Source organism: Anabrus simplex, chromosome 2 (assembly GCF_040414725.1).
Source record: "Anabrus simplex isolate iqAnaSimp1 chromosome 2, ASM4041472v1, whole genome shotgun sequence".
Taxonomy (NCBI): domain Eukaryota; kingdom Metazoa; phylum Arthropoda; class Insecta; order Orthoptera; family Tettigoniidae; genus Anabrus; species Anabrus simplex.
The window spans coordinates 1,042,955,099-1,042,979,614 of record NC_090266.1 but is presented as its reverse complement, the minus strand read 5'-3'; the positions used below and the strand labels follow the sequence as shown (position 1 = coordinate 1,042,979,614).

General features: G+C 39.8%; 1 protein-coding gene across 1 annotated transcript in view; it reads left to right on the top strand.

Annotated features, from left to right (window-relative positions):
* LOC136864677 (stalled ribosome sensor GCN1) overlaps positions 1-24,516 on the top strand; it is a 599,881-nt gene that overhangs the window by 30,018 nt on the left and 545,347 nt on the right. The window contains exon 4 of the mRNA XM_067141987.2: positions 16,736-17,075. Coding sequence (XP_066998088.2) covers positions 16,736-17,075 — 340 coding nt within the window. The remainder of the gene's footprint in view (positions 1-16,735; positions 17,076-24,516) is intronic.

Genomic DNA, 24,516 nt, shown 5'->3' with positions numbered 1-24,516 from the left:
ATCTGTGTCGGTGCGACGTAAAAAAAAAAATAGCAGAAGTTCATGTGGGTTTATTGCCGTTGTGGTCATGTTCTTTTTCATAGAGAATCCAGAAATATTTTTACCTCCAGCTGCTGTCGCTAGTTTCCCAGCAACATGAAGTGTTTCACTATATTGGATAGAAGAGTATCCAATTTGTATGATCCACTTCTGTTTAGATGGAGTCCACAACAGCTTCTTTGCTGCGTTCTGTCATATTATCAATTTTAGGTGCCAGTTGCTCAATTCTAATGCCAGGCAGACACTCCTCTGCTACACCCTCTTGTATGGACTTTCCCATACTATTTCGGATCATGCAGTCTCCATACATTCGTACCCCTGTCAGAAACTCCTGATTTTCCATTTTCTTTTTCTTTTAGATTTTACTTTTCACCACCTCAGACCACCACCTCATGTAGCTTACGAATTTCCTCCTCTTCCAGCTCCTCACATGAAATTATGGCTGCATTCGCAGTCTTTGCATTTCCAGTCCTCATCATTTTTTACAGATTTCACACCAGCACAATTTAAGTGGAACTAGTTTTCAATTCAATTTACTGGACATATTTTGTTAGTCTCCTCGAACACTGACCACAATTTAAATTCTGCCTCTTTGTAGCATTTTGCTTAAGAGCCACTTCAGCAATACTATACTAGCGCTCTACAGTCATTGTAGTCAAGCAGTGCATTAGTAGTCTGTTGGTATCACTGTATCGGTGAAAATATCTATAACTCTTAACATTGTTCCTTGTAAAAGCTTTAGGTTGGCACTACAGCAACAACAAATTTTCAAAGTAGACTACTACTGAAAATGATGATTTCACAGTTTTCAACACTTAAGTTAGCTGAATTTATACTGCAGTAAGTAAATGTTTTATAGAATGCACACGTAACACTTGATTTACAAAATAATGCTTGCAGACTCCTCCTTTTGTAGAACTTTCATGATCACTCACACAACCAGCCGGCCTGCAGCTTACTACCAACAGTAAACATGGTATCGTGCTGTTCTCCTTCAAAAACTTTCTGGTAAGCTTCACCCAGTATATTTCAAGAGCCTGAAGACCACCCCACTAGAAGAGAAACACCACAGCTATGAATTAGAAGTCTTAGCTGTTATCACTCTGTTAAAAAAGTTGGGTGTTAATTTCACAATTGTTACAGATTGTGCAATCTTCTAGAAACCCATCCACAAAAAGGACTTTACCCCCGAAAGTAGCAAGATGGGCTTCAATGCTAGAAGAGTTTCAATATACAAAAGCATACCTCGGTGGAAGTTGATTGCCCCATGTTGGTACCTCGAGCAGACGGCCTGTCCTATATGCTGTATCCGATGGATTGATTGCCAGGATACAAACAGCATAGAGAGATGATGGGCTCAATGCTATTAGGGAATTACTCAAAGAACAATCATAAAAGGACTTCAGGATCCGGGATGATAGGCTGATCAAATTTTGATAAGGTCTAGAAATGCTAGTTATACCAAAAAGCATGCAAGAAGAGTCCGCATCAAAAGGGATGTTTCTCAGTAAAAGGACTGAAGATGCTGTCAGTGAAGAGTTTTACATTTCACATCTCAAAGAAAAGGTTGAACATGTCTTAGCCAGTTGTGTAAGATGCATTTTTGTTAGTTGAATAGTCTCAAACAAGGTAGTTTACTACACCCACTTTTCATGGAAAGTCTTTCATTGCATACTACAGTGATCATCTTGGACCATTGGAGACAACACACAAAAATCACAATTAAATATCCTAAACCATAGGCAGATTTACGAAGTGTGTATGGCTTTATCCTTTACAGAAGTTAGTGTTGGGGAATCCTGTGCAGATAATCTGTGATCGAAGGTCAAAGGAGTTAGAAGAATATTGTGTACCTGAGAATGTTTTGCAAAAGCTGCTAACCACCGGGTAGCTATGTGCGAACAGACAAGTAGAGAAGATTAATTCAATAGTTTCACCAGTCCTAGCCAAGATCTCAGATTAAAAAAAAAAAAAAAAGAAGTGGTGTAAATACTGTATATTGAGTCTGTGCAAGGGGCCATAAACTCGTCGTAGTAACAAAGCATCAACAGGACTCTTCTTTTGAGCTGACAGGGGTTTGATTTTTCAATAAAATTGACATCAGTATAAATGAACTCATTTATAAAGAACTGATAGAAAACTTCAAGGATCAGAGAGAACACCTGCTAGAATAGGCAACGAGTCAAATCCCGAACATCCAAAGAGAATTGAGAAACCTTCAGCCAACATCAACCTGCATCTCTGTATCGGCTAGATGATTTGGTGGCTACAAAGCAAAGTCAAACTAGTCCAGGCATCAAAATGAAAAGCAAATGCCTATGACCATACAGAGTACTCGCAAAGTAATCAAACAATACCTATGATGTCCTACGAGAGGGTAAATACGAGGGTCCAAGATAGACCACCACGTGCTGAATTCATGAAACCATGGCTGAAATGGTACCAGTCATCCAGGTTAGTGAGTGCTATCTAGTAGACACTAGAAATATACTATGATAGAACGAGAGAAACACTTTCACATGTGTAGGATCTAGAGAGAAAGAGAGATATGTGAATGCCATAAGAAGATACTGTTTAGTTATTTGCCATGTAACAGTTATTTTCGTATGCATTTCTAGTTTGAACAATGCTTTCTCCTCTAAATAAATTCCACATTATTACTTATAATTAAGTTATTGGAAACTATTGTGATGAATTTAACATTCTCACGACACTTGCCAGGAGGGCGAGACGAATTTATGAGCCATCAAATATCCAGGTGGAGATGGACACGCTCAGTCACGTTCAAGGGTAATGGTTACAGCGATGTACAGATTCATAGAGCCCTGCATCCCAGAGAAACGACCAAGCAAAGCTCAGAGAAGGAAGAAGTGAAGGGAACTGCCTACTTGCCTTACATTCACAACACCACAGATCGAATTGCCAAGGTCCTCCGCAAACACAATATAAAAACTGTTTTTGACACCGCCACTAAAATTGCTCAGTCTGGGTAAAACCAAAAGCAAATTGTCCCTACTTTTACATCCTGGGGTATACAAAATTCCCTGTACTTGCGGTAAGGTATACATCGGCCAATCATGCCGGTCCATTGGTACATGTATCAAGGAACATGAACGTGATATTCGTCTCAACCAGCCAGACAAATCAGCAATAGCTGAGCACGTTCTATGGTCGGGTCATGTCATGTTCCAAGATGTTCGAGCTCTTACCCACACTAGACACTACAGCTCCAGGATTATACGGGAAGCTGTGGAATACGTAGAAATCCTAAAAATTTCAATGGGGACACTGGCTATCAGTTAATACCTGGTTGCCAGCCATTAAGGATTTATGTAGGTAGTTCCCTTCCCTGTCCCTTCACTATTGTTATTTCGTCTCAGTGTTTTCCAAATTCGTACGTTCCTCATCGCCGGATGTTTCATTCCAGGCTTGTTTCATTGTCATACAGTCATGTTACGTACACGTTATGCGACTCTCGTAGACCGATTCTGATGGTTCCGTCAGCTTCTGCTTCGAACACTAGCGCTGTAGCATGTCCGGGGAGCCATCTGGTGATGAATGAACATACCATTTCCACTTCTATTATAAGATCTAAATTCAAAAGCTCATTGTTTAAGAAGTCTTTCTCGTGGGCAGTCGAGATTTTCTTCTGATGACGCAGAGCACAGTTCTCTGCGAAACGTAAAGAATTTCACCTTATTTACTTGATTACTTGACACGGCATAAGCCCGAAAGCCTATATCATGTCTATAAGTACGGGCTGTGAATGCATCAATGGCAACGTTCTTACACTTGTTAATAATATTCATAAATTCGTAATTACAAAACTAATTAAGTGTAATTTGATGGAATCTGATGTTCTTTCAAGAATGAACCGTGTCATTTTCTTTTTAAAATACTTTTTTTTTCTTTTTTTTTTTTTCAAGTATAATCTGTTTTAAGAGTTTTCTTTATGGGTTGATTTCTAATTTTATTTTACTTTATCCTGAATTAGTTTTGATAGGCTGAAGAACTTCGCAGTTATAGATTACAATAGATTATGTGGTACTTATTACTAGCTTAACTTTGCACCATCATATACAAATTCACATACAATTTAAATATTTCCATTGTTTTAACATTAAGACTTGCAGATGATAGAGCACAACAGTGACTTACTACTAGCTTAACTTTTGTAAATACACCACCATCACGTACAGAGGTAACTTAAACATTTCCAATGTGTTAACACTACGATTTATAGCAGATTGAGCTTAACAGTTAATCGGACGTCGCATAGAAATTCACACAAAATTCACAGGATACTAGGGTTCTTCTTTGAAGCAGCTTACATTTTTGGAAAAAGCCTGAGACTACTGCAAGTAAAGCATTCCAATGACCAGTTCCCTGATTTTAAAATAACATTTACCTTAGTTGATTTTCTGTGTTCTACATTTTACATTATGCTGATTATTGGTCCTGCTCATGTAACAGGACTTTTCAAGTCTACTGTTAAACTCCCCCCCCAAGGCTGGCTTATTGTATATCCACTGTACATGGCACGTAACCGTGATACAGGTGACCCCCTATATATGCGGATTCGTTATCCACGATTTCGCATATGCACGATTTTATTTTTTCTGCCATCTGGTAACAGTGCGTGGAAGCTGTAATACCTTAACACTTTCAGCACTATGCCCGTACTGGATACGGGCGCGCTGCTTTCCTGCTTCTGGACGGCGCCCGTATATGATACGGGCGTGATTTTCTCGTGCGTTTATATCCAGCTGCACGTATCACGTACGGTACCCGTCCCTTGGTCGGAGGTAATAGTTCATCTAGTGACCACTAGAATGCAGCAGTTTTCGGGAATTTCGAAATGAAACGATAAACAGGGTATTTCTCCTTGCCATGACCTCTACCGAAGCACTCGGTGTGCCGTGTGCTGCGCGCGCCAAATCTGTCACGCTGTCAGCTATGTTACTCTGTGTAAACATGTCTTCACGCCGGCTCAATGATTGTGATATTTTATCGGGAGAAGCGTGTTCAGAGATGGATGAAAGTGATTACGACCCTTCTTACGAACCGGATAACGTATCAAGCGATAGTTCAGGTAAGATTTGTATTTATTACGTCACTTTGGAACGTAAGTGTTAAGCTGTATTATTTTACTCCGAATACAAACGATAGAAATACTTTGCCTACAGAAATTTGGGTTTATCTTTTTTGTTCAGACGAAGAGACGCAGGCTGATGATTCACCTGTGCCGGGAACATCTGCTAGATCATATGAAACTGATGATGAATGGTCAGAAACAGATGACCAACTACAGCTACCTGTCTTCCAGTCGGCATCTGGTTCTACTCAGTTTTGCGCGGGGAGTGACGAAATGGATTGTCTCAGTAATTTTTTTAGTGACGATTTGATCAAAAATATAAAAACAGAAACTAACAGATATGCAGGTACGACAATTGCAGCAATGAAACGTCAGGGCAAACTGAAGGAAAATTCCATGTGGCACCGGTGGTCTGCAGTAAAACTTCACAAAATTTATTGGTTTTTTGCAACAATTTTGCATATGTGTGAAAGCTACTCGTTATTGCAAGCTATGCTCAGACAGAGGCAAGAAGGAAAGTGGTAAGCACGTCAGAAAAGGGAGTAGATGGTGGTGCAAGGAGTGCAAAGTAGGACTGTGTATAGTCCAATGTTTTCAGGACTACCATACCAAAACAAACTATTCCTAAGTAGGTAAATATTTTATTCCATTGCATTTGTGTTTATTTGTGGCCTAAGTAGTCGCATTAAATGATTATTTTTTATTGTTTGAGCAAGCTTATTGGTATAACCTCAATGTAAAAAAATTTCTGTACTATTTTTTCATGTTTTTCATAAGACTAGTATAATTAAATTACTTCAGATATTCACTTGTTGATTAACATCGTCATTTTGGACGGTTGACACCTTCATATGGTACAAAAATCAGGCATGTAATATGTTTCGCTGTTCCATAATAACGCGTTAAAAATGAGCAAAAAGACCCAGTTCACAGCCAGGATCCATGTTAAAATATCGTAGTGTTGAAAGTGTTAAGGCGGGTACACACATGCGTGCCGAACTCTGTAGAGTACACTACGTCGCGCGCCAAGGTTAAACGCGGCAAGCGCATATCTACGCGCATCTTCTTTCGTGTTTGTCGAGACATGAATCATCAGTTCCGGTCATTACAGCTGTTAAGTTGCACTTGATGGGTTTTGTATTTAAAACGCCTGGTAAAAGGGAAAAAGTGTGCCTGTCGAAGGAAAGAAGCCTGTACCAAAGTCGTATTTTTTTAGAAACTGAAGTTAGAGGTTTTGGATCACTATGCGAAAGGTGAGCGTATTGTTGACGTTCAGGGTGCTTTGGGACTTAGTGAATCCAATGTGAGAATTATTCGTGACAATGCGGAATCAATTCGAAAAACTGCTCAATCTCCTAAGTTAGTGTCCAAATCTCGCTCAGAAGCGATGGAAACGATGGATTGAATTGAACATCACAACCAACAACACACGCCTCTCTTTGGAGCTGCTATTCAAGCTAAAGCCAAGAGCTTGTATGCAGAGTTTAGTTTATTATTGTGTGTTTCATTGTTAAATTTTTAAGTGTATAAAGTTTGCATTAAACTGTGCTTCAGAAACATGATAATGGTTATTTTTTGTAGGGAAAAAAAGAATATCTGCTATTTTAAACTTAATATGTGAGTAAACAGAAACCTAACCCTATATTTTACATGACTCTCGATTTACGCGAATTCGGTATGCGTGACAATTCCACGGAGCGTAACTATCGCATATAATGAGGTTTACCTGTATTTCCTTCTTGCTTCAAGCGTCCCACACCCCAGATTTTCTATTGTATTTGTCCCACTACACTGATGAGCACTGTTCTGTATGGGTTCCATGCGGCTGTTCCACATTCCATATTCGGTTTGCTCTTTATGCTTCCTCAGAATGAGAGTAGCCTACTGTTTTTCATACATTAAATTTTTACATTCTAGATACAGAGCTGCCTAATGTTGTTCTTTCCACAAATAAAGTTGTCATTCTGATGACGCCATACAAAAGTTTCTGTGGACGTGTGAAAAAGTCTCTCCTTGCCACCTTATGGTTCATGGTGTGGGTTACAATAGTCACGTCCTAGTTCGTGAACCATGGGCAATGGCTGAGTGGCCTAGTAAGTGGTCCTGAGAGTCGGGTTACTAGTTGCTATGGAATGGGAGTGGGTGTCTCGGACGTATTCTGAGTCGTGACCTTCCTTGTGCTCAGGCGGCTAGGACTATACAATCCACCGGTGGTCCATAACCTGTTAGAGGAGAGATCCTCACTTGGACTATGTACAAGTAGGGTAGCATCCTGCTTCATGAATTTACTGAGCTCAGAGCATTTTAAGCAAGCCTCGGACCTACGGGAGTAACGGAGTCCCACTCCCATTTGACAGGTGAGGCACTCCTTGGAAATAACTTGGCGAACGAAATGGAATTTGATGGGGAGCTATCAATATTAATGGGGCTTATGGAAGAAAGTAGAATTGGCTGAGTCAACAAAGAGGATGCATCTGGATGTGCTAGGAGTAAGTGATATTCGGGTAAGGGGAGATACGGATGAGGAGAGAGATTATAAATTGTACTTGACGGGTGTTAGAAAGGGAAGGGCAGAGTCTGGGGTAGGGCTCTTTATCAGGAATACCATTGCACGTAAATGAACGAATGATGTGGGTAGATTTGTCAGTTGGAGGAATTTGGACTAGAATTGTCTCCATATATTCACCGTGCGAGGGTGCAGATGAGGATGAAGTTGACAAGTTTTATGAAGCATTGAGTGATATCGTGGTCAGGGTCAATAGCTAGGATAGAATAGTGCTAATGGGCGATTTCAATGCGAGAGTTGGTAATAGAACTGAAGGATACGAAAGGGTGATTGGTAAATGTGGGGAAGATATGGAAGCTAATGGGGATGGGAATAGTTTGCTGGACTTCCGTGCTAGTATGGGTTTAGCAGTTACGAATACATTCTTCCAGCATAAGGCTATTCACCGCTACACATGGGAGGCTAGGGGTACCAGATCCATAATAGACCGACTTCGAATTCAGGAAATCTGTTAGGAATATAAGAGTTTTCCGGGGATTTTGCAAGATGGCGGCGAGTGAGAGTAACGGTGTGTTTTTCCTCTGTGTTCTTTTAGGAGTTTTAGTGTCAAAACAAGTAGTGTGCGCAAAAGAATATAGTGATGTTCATCTAGATGATCCAGTCAGTGATTCCATGTGTTGTGAAATACTCGGAAGTATGTCTGTTCAATATAAACGGCTTTGTTTTTATTCCACGTGCTACGGCGGCTGCTGGCGTACCCAAGCCTCCCTTGCCGGAAGTATACGACTCGCCGTCTCAAGACTGAATATACCTCAGGTTGGAAACTGGTTGACTGCCGTTCGTCAGTTTCATTTTCCTTCACTGCCGACTGCAAACCTCCCTTGCATTCTTGTAGCACCAGCTTCGATTCCAGTTTCCAGTAAATTATCTCGGTTTTCTACTCGGTCTACTTTAAGTTTGTTGTTGACATTCCTACTGTTAGCTGGTGATGTGGAGATAAACCCGGGACCCGCGGCGGATAGTACGATCTCAGTTTACCATCAGAATATCTGCTCTCTTAAAAACAAAATTACTGACTGTGAGCTCTACCTACAAGAACTACCTTCTTTCGATATTGTCTCCTTCTCTGAAAGTTGGTTAACTGACTTTGTTTCAGACACGGAAATCCCTCTTTCCAAAGAGTTTTCCATTTTCAGAACGGACCGTGGATCTCGGTGCGGGGGAGTTCTCCTGAACGTTAAATCCAAATGGCATGCTAACCAACGTACTGATTTAAGTAGTGACTGCGAAGCCATTTGGGTAGAAGTGAAATTTCAACATTCCAAATATCTATTTGCTTGTTTTTACAGGCCACCTCGATCAACCCTCAATTATTCTGAAAATTTTCTCTCTTCTGTAATGAAAGCCGTTAATCTGAATCCTAATGTAATTATATTAGGCGACTTTAACCTCTCTATTTCTTGGAATTCCCCTACTCATGGTGTCCCCTCTAATAGCCTTGACAAGTGGTATCTCGACCATTATATTACGGGCCTAGGCCTCCAACAGTACGTCCTTGAGAACACCTGCGGGGATAGTCTTCTTGACTACCTGCTCTGCCTTCCGTTATTTCTGTGGGACGAAATATTTTTAAATCGAACCACAAGTCTGTAGAGGCAACATACTCTGTTGCCCCTCCCCGCCCCCCCGAAATGTCATCGACCCTTTACCAGGAACTGTGTACCCTTTTGGCAGAAGGTTGATTGGCAGGCTGTCAATCACACCCTCTCTCTTCTACCCTGGCACTTGCTGCAAGTGGGTGAAGTGCAAGAAGCAGTGGACCTGTTCTATGACTGGACTCGTGCTGTGATCCGTGACCTTGTTCCCACTCGTAAAACATCCGCCAGATGCCCACCTTGGAAGAAAAGTGACACCAAAATTGCAGAAATTAATAAAACGAAAGCCTGGAAAGACTGGAAAAGGTCACCTTCTGAAGCCAGCTATAAAACTTTTTCTGACCTTCGCAAACACCATAAACAGCTTCTAAAATGGGATTACCAGGACTACATAAACTCTGCCTGCCTAGAAGTGAGAAGTAATAGTAAAAGATTCTGGTCTCTGATAAACAGCAGGAAAAATACAAAGCGTGTGCCAGACACAGTGACTTGGGTTGATAATTTAGCCAGTGGTAGTAATAGACCGGAAATTTTCAACGATTACTTTGCGTCTAATTTTGTTGCACCTGTTCAGTTCTCTGATTTTCCGTCTATTGAGTCTGTTCCTTCTCATAGTCTCAGTAATCTTTCCACCTCTGAGTCAGAAGTCTATTCGTTACTTTCCTCCCTGCCAGAAAATAAACCTACTGGTCCGGATGGTCTCAGTCCTGTCTTCCTTAAGAGTACCGCTACGACTCTTGCCCATCCTATTGCTGTTATATTTAACCGTTGCTTCTTAGCTGGCTACTTTCCTGATGACTGGAAAATCGCTAACATCACTCCGGTTTTTAAAAGTGGAAAGAGGTCTGATGTCAGAATCTATCGTCCGATTTCTATATTACCCACTCTGTCACTCATCTGTGAAAAGATTATCCACCAGCGCCTTCTTTCTTTCACACTTCCTTATATATCGTCCCAGCAGCGTGGTTTTCTTCCCGGTAGCTCCTGCCTAACTAATCTGGCTGTTCTTCTCCATCGTGCAACATCTGCTCTTAACGCCGGTTCTCAACTGGACGTGTGCTACATTGATACTGCTAAGGCTTTTGATACCGTAGACCACGCACTTCTTTCCTATAAACTCTCAGAATGTTTTAATATCCATGGTCGCTTGCTAACTCTCCTGCAGAGCTTCCTCAATACCAGAACTCAGCGTGTGGTTCTTGATGGGTTCAGTTCGACTCTTGTTATGGTACATTCTGGCGTCCCACAGGGCAGTGTCCTAGGTCCGCTTCTTTTTGTCTTATTTATTGACGATCTCATTAATTCCATATCCTCCGTTTCTTGTGAAATTCTACTATTTGCAGATGACTGTAAAATATTCAAACAAATCGATTCTTTATCTGACGTAATCTCCTTACAGAGTGGGCTTAATTCACTCTCTGAAAGGTGCTCCACATGGCGTCTTAAGCCTAATCCTGCCAAATGTTCCTATATTTCGATCACGCTTCGTAAATCCCCTATTCTCAGTAAATACTCCCTCCTCGGTAACCCGTTCCCAACTCTAACAGAACAAAATGACTTAGGAGTGATGTTTGACAGTAAATTGTTATTTGTCCCCCATATACAAAAGATAACCGCGCGAGCAATGTCACTTCTCGGTTTATTGTATAGATTTTCTGACATCACAGATATCCGCGCCCTCCGAGCCTACTATGTATCTTGCATCCTACCGATTATTGAATTTGCGTCTCCCATTTGGTCTACCTCTTCACCCACTAATCTGAATCATATTGACCGCGTGCAGTCATTCTTCTGTGCCATTGTTACAGCCAGAGAATCTGATTGTCGAAACTTGAGCAGTAATCAGGTACTAGACAAGTTAAACCTTCACCCGTTATCTAGTCGCAGGAATGTAGCAAACCTTAGATTCCTATATAACGCTGTTAATGGTTTATTTTGTTCTCCTGAACCTGCATCCTTTTCCTTACATGTTCCAACTCGCAAAACCAGGATTACTCCGCCTCTTCATATTCTGTATTCCCGTCTCTCTCTCGTTCAAAGAAGTTTATTTATCCGCATCCCAACCCTCCTTAACTCTTTATCTTCTGACAGGAACTTGGACGTTTTTTCTTCGTATGCCTCCTTTAATCGATTCTTCCTTAACTTAACCTAGTTCATTTTCTTCATATTCCTTTTTTCTCTTCTCATTGCTGTCCTCTCTTTTGTACATATCATATTTATTTATATTTTTCTGTGCTATACAATTACTTTAAGTGTTATATCTGTATTTATCTTACTGTGCCTAGCTATAAGTTCTTCTCTTCGTTTTACGTTCAACAATTTTTCTCGTTTCTTTAGCCTTTATTTTTTGTTTTTATATGTTGTGTCTCTAATTTTGTTAGTTTTTAATTTTTTCCTCTATTTTTGTCGTTACATGTTTTTTCGTCATTATTCTTCCACTTTTCTTTATGCTTGCCTTGTGCTACTCTATTGTAAATATGTATTTCATTGCGGAACTCTGTAATTCGGCTTCTCGCTGTTTTGGTTACACAAATAAATAAATAAATAAATAAATAAATGATGCAGACCACTATCTGATCTGTAGTGAACTAGGTATCTTTAAGCCTAGGGTAGAGAATGTGAAATCTGCAAACGAGTAAGGGTAGAAAATCTCCAGGACAAGGAAATTAGACACAAGTACATGGGTATGATTAGTGAGAAGTTTCGAACAGTAGACAGTAAGCAGGTTCAGGAAATACAAAGTGAATGGGTGGCATACAGGGATGCTGTAGTAGAAACAGCAAGGGAATGCCTAGGAACAACTGTGTGTAAAGAGGGGAAAAAGGCGAACATCTTGGTGGAATGATGAAGTGAGAGCAGCTTGTAAACGTAAAAAAGAAGGCTCATCAGAAATGGCTTTAAACAAGGGCAGAGGCAGGAGTAGATGAATGAAACAGAGCGAAACAATTAGTTGTTGAATCCAAAAAGTCGTGGGAAGATTTTCGTAATAACCTGGAAAGGCTGTCCTTTCTGGACTGCAATAAAGAAAGGAAGGGAGGGGAAAAGGAAATGAACAGTGTTTTGAGTAATTCAGGTGAACTCATAATAGATCCCAGGGAATCACTAGAGAGGTGGAGGGATTTTTTGAACATCATCTCAATGTAAAAGGAAATATTCCTGGTGGTGTTGCGAACAGCCAAGCTCGTGGGGAGGAGGAAAATGATGTTGGTGAAATTACACCGTAGGAAGTGGAAAGGATGGTAAATAAACTTCATTGTCATAAAGTAGCAGGAATAGATGAAACTAGACCTGAAATGGTGAAGTATAGTGGGAAGGCAGGGATGAAATGGCTTCATAGAGTAGTAAGATTAGCATGGAGTGTTGGTAAGGTACCTTCAGATTGGACAAAAACGGTAATTGCACCTATCTATAACCAAGGGAACAGGAAGGATTGCAACAACTATCGAGGTATCTCATTGATTAATATACCAGGTAAAGTATTCGCTGGAATCTTGGAAGGGAGGGTGCAATCAGTCGGTGAGAGGAAGTTGGATGAAAACCAGTGTGGTTTCAGACCACAGAGAGGCTGTCAGGATCAGATTTTCAGTATGCACCAGGTAATTGAAAAATGCTACGAGAGTAATAGGAAGTTGTGTTCCGTAGATCTAGAGAAAGCATATGACAGGGTACCGAGGGAAAAGATGTTTGCCATACTGGGGGACTATGGAATTAAAGGTAGATTATTAAAATGAATCAAAGGCACTTATGTTGACAATTGGGCTTCAGTGAGAATTGATGGTAGAATGAGTTCTTGGTTCAGGGTACTTACAGGGTTTAGACAAGGCTGTATTCTTTTACCTTTGCTGTTCGTAGTTTACATGGATCATCTGCTGAAAGGTATAAAATGGCAGGGAGGGATGCAGTTAGGTCGAAATGTAGTAAATAGTCTGGCCTATGCTGACGACTTGGTCTTAATGGCAGATTTTGCCGAAAGCCTGCAGTCTAATGTCTTGGAACTTGAAAAGAGGTGCAATGAGTATGGTATGAAAATTAGCCTCTCAAAGACTAAATTGATGTCAGTAGGTAAGAAATTCAACAGAATTGAATGTCAGATTGGTGATACAAAGCTAGAACAGGTAGATAATTTCAAGTATTTAGGTTGTGTGTTATCCCAGGATGGTATTATAGTTAGTGAGATTGAATCAAGGTGTCCTAAAGCTAATGCAGTGAGCTCGCAGTTGCGATCAACAGTATTCTGTAAGAAGGAAGTCAGCTCCTGGACGATATTATCTATACATCGGTCTGTTTTCAGGCCAACCTTGCTTTATGGGTGCGAAAGCTTGGTGGACTCAGGATATCCTGTTCATAAGTGAGGAGTGGAAATGCTAAGGGATCTAAGTGCCATTTTTTAACTTTCGGGTTTTTTCACTGCTAACCAATCTATGTATTTGCGCCAGTCCTATGCTAAAGGATTTATGTGCCTCAGTTGCTCCTTGGAATTGCTGCAGTCCCTAACAGAATGCGCGAGTCCTATGTTCAGACAGGCCTGCTGTGCTAGTGGATCTATGTGCCACAGCCGTCTGCCGCTAGCCGAGCAGTAGTCAGTAGTCAAGGTTTTGCCATAACCTTTATCTCCTGCTATTGTTTTGCTTACTGAAGCTTTTGCTTGTTATTGAAAATGATGGACAAGAATGATGATAATAGTATGAACACCAGTGCTTTTAGTAGTGATGGAAGTGTTGAGAAATTTACGGGAAAAAATCACATCAACTTATTTCCCAGAATTGTTTCTCACTATAGTCGTTTGAAATCTGAAAGGGAATACCTTAGTGGTAACTTAAACTTAAGCCGCATGTTTGCTGCCTTTAAGGAAAAGTATCCTGATAGTGGTGTATCGTACAAGTTCTACCACAAAGTATTCCTAAAATACTTTCCTATGCTATCGTTTAGAAGACCAAGGAGTGATACCTGCAAAAGGTGCGGTTATTCAAACATAAAATCAAAAGGCAATGACCTCATACAATCAGCCATGGCCAAAAAGGCACTCAAGTTACATCATAGAAAAGCTGAGAGTGCCCTTTCTGTATTGAAAAATAACACAATATCTAGCACTTTACCTCGCAGCCAGCATTGCACCATTCTTGTGGATTTAGAAAAACTTTTCCCTTTGCCTAAATTGACAGTAACATGTATTATTTATGTCAACTCTCTTGCTATAACTTTAACATTCACATTACCGACACGAACGACGGCATAATGTATTTGTGGCAGGAGGGGGCACAGAGGTAAAGGAGGGAATGAGATGGCCTCTTGTATTTTGTAGGCTCTAAACTCTGGTTTACTTCCCAACAGAAAAACAAATCTTGTTGTATGGAGTGACAATTGCTCAGGACAAATAAAAATCAAATGTTAATATTTTTGTACAAGTACATAGTAGAACAGGGTATTTTCAAGTCAGTAGAACAAAAATTTATATTGTCTGGGCGCAGTTTTTCAGTTGCCGATCACGATATCGCTCTTATAGAGAAACGCAGCAAGACAGCCAAAAAGCAAGTAATGGAAGATCTTGAAAATGTGATCTAGCAAGCTTGGCCTACAAAACATTTCTGAGTGTTGAATATATATGACAGTTTCTTAGACTTTGAGAAAAAGGCTTCTGAGTGCATTGATATAGAAAAATTTGGTATCACTCAGGTTTGTTTGCTGAAAATAAGCAACAGCATTGTGTCCTACAAAACTACCTTTCCCGATCTGTGACTGGGAGAATTTTCATGTACTGAAGAAAGGCAAGAAAATGAAAGCCTTGCAGCTGTGGAATTGGAAAAACTTCCAGCTACAGTTCCGTTGGCACCAAACAAGCAAAAAGATCTTTCCACAATGATTGATTATGTGGATGAAGATAACAAGGACTTTTTCCAACAGCTGTCAGCTCAATAACGTCAATGTTGTCTCGTGGCACTTGGATCTATTAGCTGTGTCAAAACTTTTTGTACTTAGATCTTTCTGCTCAAAAGGCCACATAACTATTTCATTTTTGAAGATAATTAAAAAAACCTTTGTCAACATATTTAAAACCATGTAAGGAGTTAATTTGTGTTTAATTACGAATAAATATTCATTTCACACAACGATGTGCAGTTTTTTCTGCTTCCTGAAAAATTTCACTTTTGGCACTTAGATCCTTTAGCATTTCCACTCTTCAAGTTAGAAGTAACAGACATGAAAGTAGCAAGAATGATTGCTGGTACAATCAGGTGGGAACAATGGCAGGAGGGTACTAGGAATGAGGAAATAAAGGCTAATTTAGGTATGAACTCGATGGATGAAGCTGTACGCATAAACTGGCTTCGATGGTGGGGTCATGTGAGGCGAATGGAGGACGATAGGTTACCTAGGAGAATAATGGACCCTGTTATGGAGGGTAAGAGAAGTAGAGGTAGACCAAGACAACGCTGGTTACTCAGTTTCTAACGATTTAAAGATAGGAGGTATAGAACTAAATGAGGCCACAACACTAGTTGCAAATCAAGGATTGTGGCGACGTTTAGTAAATTCAGAGGCTTGCAGACTGAACGCTGAAAGGCATAAGTCTATAATGATAATGTATGTATGTTGCCACCTTCAATTGGCCAAAAATCCACAGCTTTATTCTTGTGTTCATTACAGATGTTCATATTAATAGTATATACTGGACTTTTAACATAACTAAAACTACAAGATTTACAGGGTTTCTCACTTGTATTATTGGATTCCAGGGATTCCAACTCAATTGGAACTTGCGCTCGAGCCCGCAACATCGTCTGCAGATGCAGAATTGCCTTTGTGATCGGTATCACAGTACTCATCTTCATTGTCTTCCCATGTACCTAGAGATCAGTTCAGTAAACTCTTGTATAATTATTTTCAGTCGATACTATCACATATTGGCAAATACCTTCTCTTTCATGTTTATATTTCTGGTAGAACTCCTCTTTCACCAAAATAACTCTACACAAGCTCAACATTAACAGGATTTAGTATCTCTTCCTCACAATCGGTGGAACGCATTTGGACTCTCCTGTACATTTCTAAACTCACTCTCACAGTCTGTGCTGTAATGATTTTGCTAACAGTAAACTGAATGTCAATCACCAGCTGACCTTTGTCAACATAGCTCTCTCACTTCCTCCTGGCATGGCATGGCTGATCTCTACGCTCCCTTCTTGATTACTTGCATGACCTTCAGGTAAGCAGTCAGGGTCATGCAGTCCGGCCAGTAAGTTGGAAGTGTTATGAACTAAATGGGCTGTTTGGCTCTAGGTTGTGGGACTTGGCAGTTTTAAAGCAACAGCTAAATTTTTTCTTTTTTAATGGCCTTCTTATGGTACATGGCTTCTGCCACTGAAACTTCAAGATAGATTTTGACTCGGTGTGATAAATTCCCTTGTGAGGCATAATTCCTTCTGTTCATTGTTGTTGCAGAGATTACACCTCTCAGAGTGGCCTCATTGCATTGAGCTGGACCTGTATTCTTGTTGTGAATGGACTCAGAAACTGTTCTGACAATGCAAAAGCTGAATTTCAGAAACTTGTTAATACACAAGCGACACTTCTGGCTGTTGTGGTTGCTGCTAGAAATCCCAAGAAGAATGCAAAAGCTTATAGACTTCTATCCTCTACATTATCTTCTATTGATGGTGTTGAAGAACTTTATGCAAATGCTGTGTCTGCTGCAGAACCTGGAAGTCATACAGTTGTGTTCGGTGCATATCTTATTCGGCACTTGAATGATGCAAAGAAATTGAATCTTGTAAAATTCAAGGTAAGTTTGATGTTGAAACTGTGTCTTTTAATTTTTGTATTTTGATAGGAGTGTGGAATGTATTTTTCAGAGCTAGCAGAAGTCTTCTGAATACACTTTCATTTTGAACAGGAATAATAGTTAAATACTGTTCAATTTCAGAATATGTACTTGCATATTTGTTCACTCTTACAGGTCAGTGTTGTTTATGTCAAGAATGTTTGGGTAGGCTGCATTATGAAATTGTGTGGTGTTAGCCTTATGTGCTCAAGATTATAGTATTCAAACCTAATATTCCAGTGGCCTTTAAGAGTGTTTATGGGATGCATTAAAGTAAATTGACTGGCACATTAAAGAACATTTTGCAGACAAAGTTTTGACACCTAAGGTCTGTTAAGACCAATAATAGTTTAATGAAAATTAAACCCTCATCACAGACTTGGGCTAATCTTTTTATTGCAAAAATCTTTGCCACCTATTACTTGTAAGTATATTTTACTCAAGGATAACAGAACTGCTGGGGTTTATGAATGGGCTGCACTCATGTGTATTGTAATGTTAGTGTTTTTCTGCATTAACCCTTCAAGCCGGTATTAAAGGTTGGCCAAGTTTTACCCTAGAGCAATAACAAATTTGAGAAAAATATCACAATTTTACATGCTGTCACAAACATAGCTATAATTTCTGAATGACTTGTCCGATTTTGTTCAAATTGAGTGGATATGCAGTTCATATCGGGTAGATATAGTATCTACATACAAAAAGGAGGCACCTTGCATGCAAAGTAAAAAAAAAAAAATGCGTAATTACCTTAGAAATCCACTTGGGCATGGAATTTTTTGAAGCATTAAATTTCAAGATTAGTTCAAATTATCCAGTGTCATGGTCAGAGGGGAAAATCAAAATTTCAAGAAAGGGATCCCTACTAAAATACAATTTGAGCATTGGCTTCTGAATTATACCAAGAACAAGCAGAGAACTATGTAGATATTTTCCCTTGTCACTTCTTTCCAATGTCTCATTCGGGATCTTCGATGCAAGGGACTGCATTCCTGAATGTGTTGTTCGTTTTTTTTTTCCTACATATATGTTGGTCTCTTGAACAATAATGCCCACTAACACTTCATCAAAATACAATAAAGTTCCCAAGTTACACTACTTGACCCTCACTTACCAGCGAAAGAGATTTTTGTTGGAATAAAATTCGAACAAACAGGTGCCCACGACCACTCAGGTGATCATTCACTGATATTACTATCGTTATTTACATCACACGGAATTTCCTGCTGTGCATAATCATTAACACTTTCTTCATTACTCAGATTGTTCTCATCACTACTTTCACGTAATAAGCATTCCAGAGCTGCATTGGGTAGAGACCATGCGAGGACACTGCCATGTTTACACTGATCGACGTTGATGAAAAATTTTTTTTTTACGCCAGCACAATGATGTATCATGGTAGAAGATGCTCGCCTGCTTAGAAAAACACCCTGTGCTGTGAGCCATGCTAAAAGTTCACATTGGCAACCAACAGGTAGCATGCAGATGTACATCTAAACATCGCTAGCCTAGTCCATACAGGTATACGTCAAACTGCTCCCGGCTTAAGTTTCCTAGGTCCATACACATATACGCTGAACCGGTTTGAGCGGTTAATGGACAGTCACTCAAAGAAAGGGTGCATGTTATTATGAAACTTCCTCGCAAGTATACTTTTCTCAAAGCAATTGAACCTATAGATTTTGTAATGTGACAGGGTGGTAAATACAAACTGGTAGCATTAAAATTCTGCTAAGTACAGTACTACTAATTGCTTATACACTATACACACACTAGTACACAGTTTGTACTCTCTTCACTCACGTTAAATCAGTCACAGCGTTTGTTCCCTCTATCACTAATAGGGGTGGGACAGATGGTCACTTTCCAGTATCATGTTCCTCTCCACCCATTACACTGTAGTATTAGGATATAAAAGTAACATAATAAAAGTTGTAGGTCAACTTTTGGGAGGAACACTCTGTACATGCTGCCCCTTGCAGCTGCTAGCCTTACCTTGGTAAGCACATAAATAACAATACTCGGTCGATCTCGCTTTCTTCTTTCAGACTGTCCCTTTCACCATCTTGTCACTCACATTCTTAATTATTCCTAGAAAATGTCTGCAATGACTCATTTACACTCCAAGAATTAACACTTCAAAACCTTGACACTGGGAACCAACATTATCAACTATGTTAATGAATGAGTCGTGCACTGTTCATATCCTGCTGGAATGAGGAAATAGTTATATCAGGCAAATCTTAAGCAGGGTTTAATCCATTACTTCCATATTGTCTTATTTGTTTTGCATCACACCGACCGAGGCTGATATTATGGTGATGATAGAACAGGACCAAGAAGGAAGCGACCATGGCCTTAGCTGAGAAACAGCTCTAGCATTTGCTTGATGTGAAAATGGGAAACCACCAAAGACAATCTTCAGGGCTGCCGACATTGAAGTTCAAACCCAGCATCTCCCGAATACAAGCTAACAGCTACGTGATCCAAACCACGTAGTCAATTTGCTCAGTAAATCCAGTATAAAAGGCTTAAATCTTTGTCTTCTGTCATAGAAAAAGGTTGGAAATGTGTGGTAAACAACTGTAAGCGGCATGTCCAGAGTCCTTTTCCATGTATCACTCTTTTCTTTTGTACTGGTAGTAATATGATAGCAACTGTGGCATTGCCCCACAGGTTGCAGTCGATGACTATGTTTCAGGAGGAACAGATACATGTGATGACCCTTGCCATAACTTCACAGGACTTGATATTTGTATACCATGTACGTGCGCGCACAGTCACCACTGTACTCCACGGCAGTCAACTTGACAATAGCACTGACCCTGCCTGGCTACCTTATATGGGCCAGGCCTAGAATTTTCATATTTTAAAAAATTAGTCTCTTATATGTAGATTATTATTATTATTATTATTATTATTATTATTATTATTATTATTATTATTATTATTATTATTTTAATGCATTTCTTTAAATTAGAGACAATTTCACTGTAATTGAGTTTTTTTCCCCCCACTTAAATCAGGTCTTTTCCTCGTTGCCCACAACACAGCGTGAAACACGAAATGCAAAGTGGGAGCACCTTGTGGAACTGTTTCGAGGAACTGCGCTTCTGTAGTATTACCACCAGTAAGCATAATACAAAGCACTTGAAACAACTAAAGAATGTCTAACCGGCCAGCAAGTAAGATTAGGAACGTCAGTACTGGCTCTAAACTGTTAAAAAATTTATCACTTGCGCCCACGCAGGAGAGCGTGCTTGAAGCGAGCTGCTGTTCTTCCAAACATCCGTTGTACAAACTCCATACCCTTTCCTTGGTTTCACCGAGGCAGTTACTTTTGTATTAGTTTCTCTGGTGGAACATATTTCTGGAACAGATTACTGTGATGGAATAAGATATACATTACCATGTTATGATATGCAGTGCCCATCTCTATTCACTAATAAGTTAACAGCACTCTTTGTCAGTCGAACACTTTTAACACTCCTTGATCAGTGTTGCTTGCTGATCCTAATTGATCTCTCAGGGACACATTGCTCACTTCACTGCAGCCAGTTATGAGAGATCCAACTCCATGGCACCACAGGACAGAATGACACTGAAGTCCATGACAGTCTGAACATTCACTAGATTCAGCAGCAAATGACAGACTGTTAACTTCATGGCAGTACTCATGCGCACAATCCCTACTGTACTCCACATCAGTCAACTTGACAATAGCACTGATCCTGCCTGGCTACCTTGTATGGGCCAGGCCTAACAGCTGAGATGTTTCTCGAGAGTGGTAGGTGTCCAGAGTTCTCTGGATGGTGAATATTCTGATCTTGTGATCTTGGACATTCTAGTGATATTAGAGACCAGGACATCCCAATACAAGCCCCTCCTTCCTGCAGTGAGTATGCAGTGGTGGCTCAATAGTCCAGCTGTGACATAGGTCGCTTCCAGGTGGGGCCAGAAGGGCTCGCTCCTCCCACCATGGAATGAGCATGGCAGTCAATCCGTAGCAATGTATTTGTTGTGGGTATCTGGAGGGTTTTTATCTACATGATAGTTGAATTATGTTTTGATAATAATTAACATTAAGTCTGATAAAATATTAAATGGAAGGAACATGCCTTGCCACACTCAATGAACGATCTGACAGATAGCGAGGTATCCAGTCTCATACGTTGTTCCCTGACCCAAGCATTGTGTGCTCATGTATATCTGTTAGTTGGCCTTGTATATGTGTCAGATGTCAGTCGTATTTCTGCTGTTCTTAAACAAGTGTTTAAAAAAAAATTCTGTATGTATTCATAAAAGGTTGTAGCTCATGTGTTTTCAATAACACAGCATGTCTTTATGTACAGTTTTTTTTTAATAACTCAGCTCGTGAAACTGAGACAGTTTCAGGAAGGATTCCCGGGTGTAGATGTTAGTCTTAAAACAGTCCATAGTCTGTATAATAAATTTCTGAAAACGGGAAGTATACTGGGGGAAAAAAAAAAAAAAAAAAAAAAAAAAAAAAAAAAAAAAAAAAAAAAAAAAAAAGGCAGCGTAGGGTTCTCGCTGAAGAAAATTCTCTTAAAAATCGCTTTGTAGTTTTGCACAAATCTGAATTTCCTATGGATGTGTGCAAAAGGCTAAAAGCTTATTACTTACACCTGTATAAAATAACTGGTACATGCTCATCAACCAGGTGACCATGTATGTATGTAGGTACACATTTTGTAGGTGGAGTCTGGAAAATGTATACGAAGGACAAATAGACAAATTTAACATTCTACTTGGATGAGGCCTGGTTCCACCTCCATGGTTGTGTGTACACCAAGCAATTGTTACTGGAGTGCTGTTAAACCCAACTTTGTACATGAAGTCCATAATCTGATGCAACAAAAATTGGTGTATGGTATGCAGTCTGTGGTGAAAGTATCACAGAATAAATTTTTTTTTGAGAATCTAGTTGGTTCTGTTATGTAATACCATACCATACCAACCCCTCACACTGCAAATACAGTAGAAGTCCGCTATAGTGAGTACGGCATATAACGAGAACTCCGTTATAGCAGCAACATTTTTCTGTCCCTTCAAAATTCCTATATTAAACTGTGTATCGTCCTTCGGTTACAGCGAGAACCCTATCACTCGCGCATCCATTATTACGAGCGTTTAAGCGGGCGCAATTTTTCCATTACCGATATTTATGCACCCCAGCGATGATATTGTATGCGATCGATTACCTTCGGCATCGTTTCCTCGCTATGTGCACTAGTGATTTCTCTCGTCGGCATTCGAAGGCGATGTCGGAGTCGATTAGTAATATCTGTCGACAGTTGTTCCGTAAAGAAAATTTGGAATGAAAGAGAACATATTTTCGCAATAAATGCGTAAATAACATGTCCGATAATGGTTGTTAACTCGTTAACATTAAGGGTTACTAAACGGCCGCTTAATTTTGATGCTAAATACTGCAGTTAAGTAAGAATGGGATACACCTTGAGATGTGGCACAGTGCTTAATTGATTTCAGAGGCTGGTTTATATTTTGTCGCGTCTGGTTAAATTATGGAAAGGCTAATATGAAAATTTATAGCGAGAAAGGTACTAGTTTCTCTACTGGCGCTTGAAGTGTGTTTTCATCATACGTATAGTACGGTTAAGTTAGGATACGTGACTCTGTTTGAATAAGAAAACTGAAACGTTTGCAACAAAATGCTATCGATCATCTTTGGTACGGTATAGTTTTCTCACTTTGTGCATTTGCGAGCTCTCTCGTTGACATTCAAGGGCGATGTTGGAGTTTATTACTAATATACCCATTGACTGATGTTCTGTAAAGAAAATTCGAAATGAAAGAGAAAAAAACGTTTTTGCAATAAATGCATAAGTAACATGGCTGATAGTAGTTGTTAATTCGTTAATAATAAAGACGATATCTTAATTTTAATGTTATACACAGGAATTAAGTAACAATGTGATACACCTCAAGATATGGCAGAGTACATCACTGATTTCAGAGGATATTTCATATCTTCTCGTGTCTAGTTACGGCTATTTACATGTAAAATTTTCGCGAGGAGGTTATTTCTCTACATGCGTTTCAGATATGTTTTCATGATAGGCTACATATACATTAGGTTAGGTGATGCTGTTTGAAGAAGAAAGCTGAGGTGTTTGCCACAGAAATCTCTGTAGTGATACCGTATTTCTCCGAATCAGACTTTTTTTCCTCAGAATCTCATGCAAAAACTCAAGGGTTGTTGCATTCGTGGCCTAACAGTAAGTTAATGGATACCACTGGCAACTACCGCGGTAACCACGCTGCTTCTTTTCACACGGGCACAGAACTCGTTGACAATAAACGACCGCCTCTTTACTACAAATCGCTAGCCGCGACAACCGGTTGTACAGAGCCTGTGTGTTTCTCAAATCTGCAGAATGGCATCAAAGCATGCGACCCTTCGAATTCTTAGAAAAACCATGGCTACTCAGTGGCAGAGTCATAACACGTTTATTGTACTTGACACTTAGTAAAATTAAGGTTTATAGACAGCAGGAATATTTTCGTGATGGATAGTCGTATTGTAAAGATAAATGGGAAAGGTAATTTTTCAACGGGTTCTAGTCAATATTATGATGCCAATTATAAGTTAATGTTTATTAAACACTCGGAAACGTGGAATAATTGTGCAGCCGCAAGAAAATACGGCATAGGCCTAACTAAAGCCAATATTTGGAGTTAGCGTAAAGACAAAGAGCTAAAAAATGCGTACTGTACAAAAAATGCATTCAGTGGTCCGCAACAGGGACGCTTTAAAGAAGTCGAGGATGAAAGTGTGAGGTATGTGCACGAAAAAGCAAGGGCGGAATGGCCATACCATGGCGCAATAAACTCGTTCGTTGAGTTTCAATGTTCACGATTAGGCCAATACATCGCTAGCTGCTGAATTTGGCCGAACCCGACAAGTGAGACGTGCGTGTAGCGGCAGCCGGTTATATCTGACGCTGCATAAAAGTAAGTTTTATAGACAGCAAGAATAATTTCCTGATGGATCGTTGTATTGTAGAGACGCATGGAATAGGTATTGCCAGAAAATTTTCTACGAGTTGTCTTCGGTAATATGATGCCAATGTTAAGTTAATGGTCCTTAAACCCGTGGAAATAAAGAATAATTGTGTAGCCGCCAAAAATAAATACAGCATGACGAAAGTCAATTTTCGGCGTCTAAAAATAGTCTAAAAATGCGTAGGCCTACTGTACAACAAGGCATTCATATGATTTTACAAACTTCTTTTTGAGCTTATTTTTAATTTTCTGAAGGTAAAAGTGGGGTTCATCTTGGATTCGGAGATATACGGTACTATATTTTATTCAGAATGAAATTAAACATACACTTTCGCGTAGTATCGGATTGCGA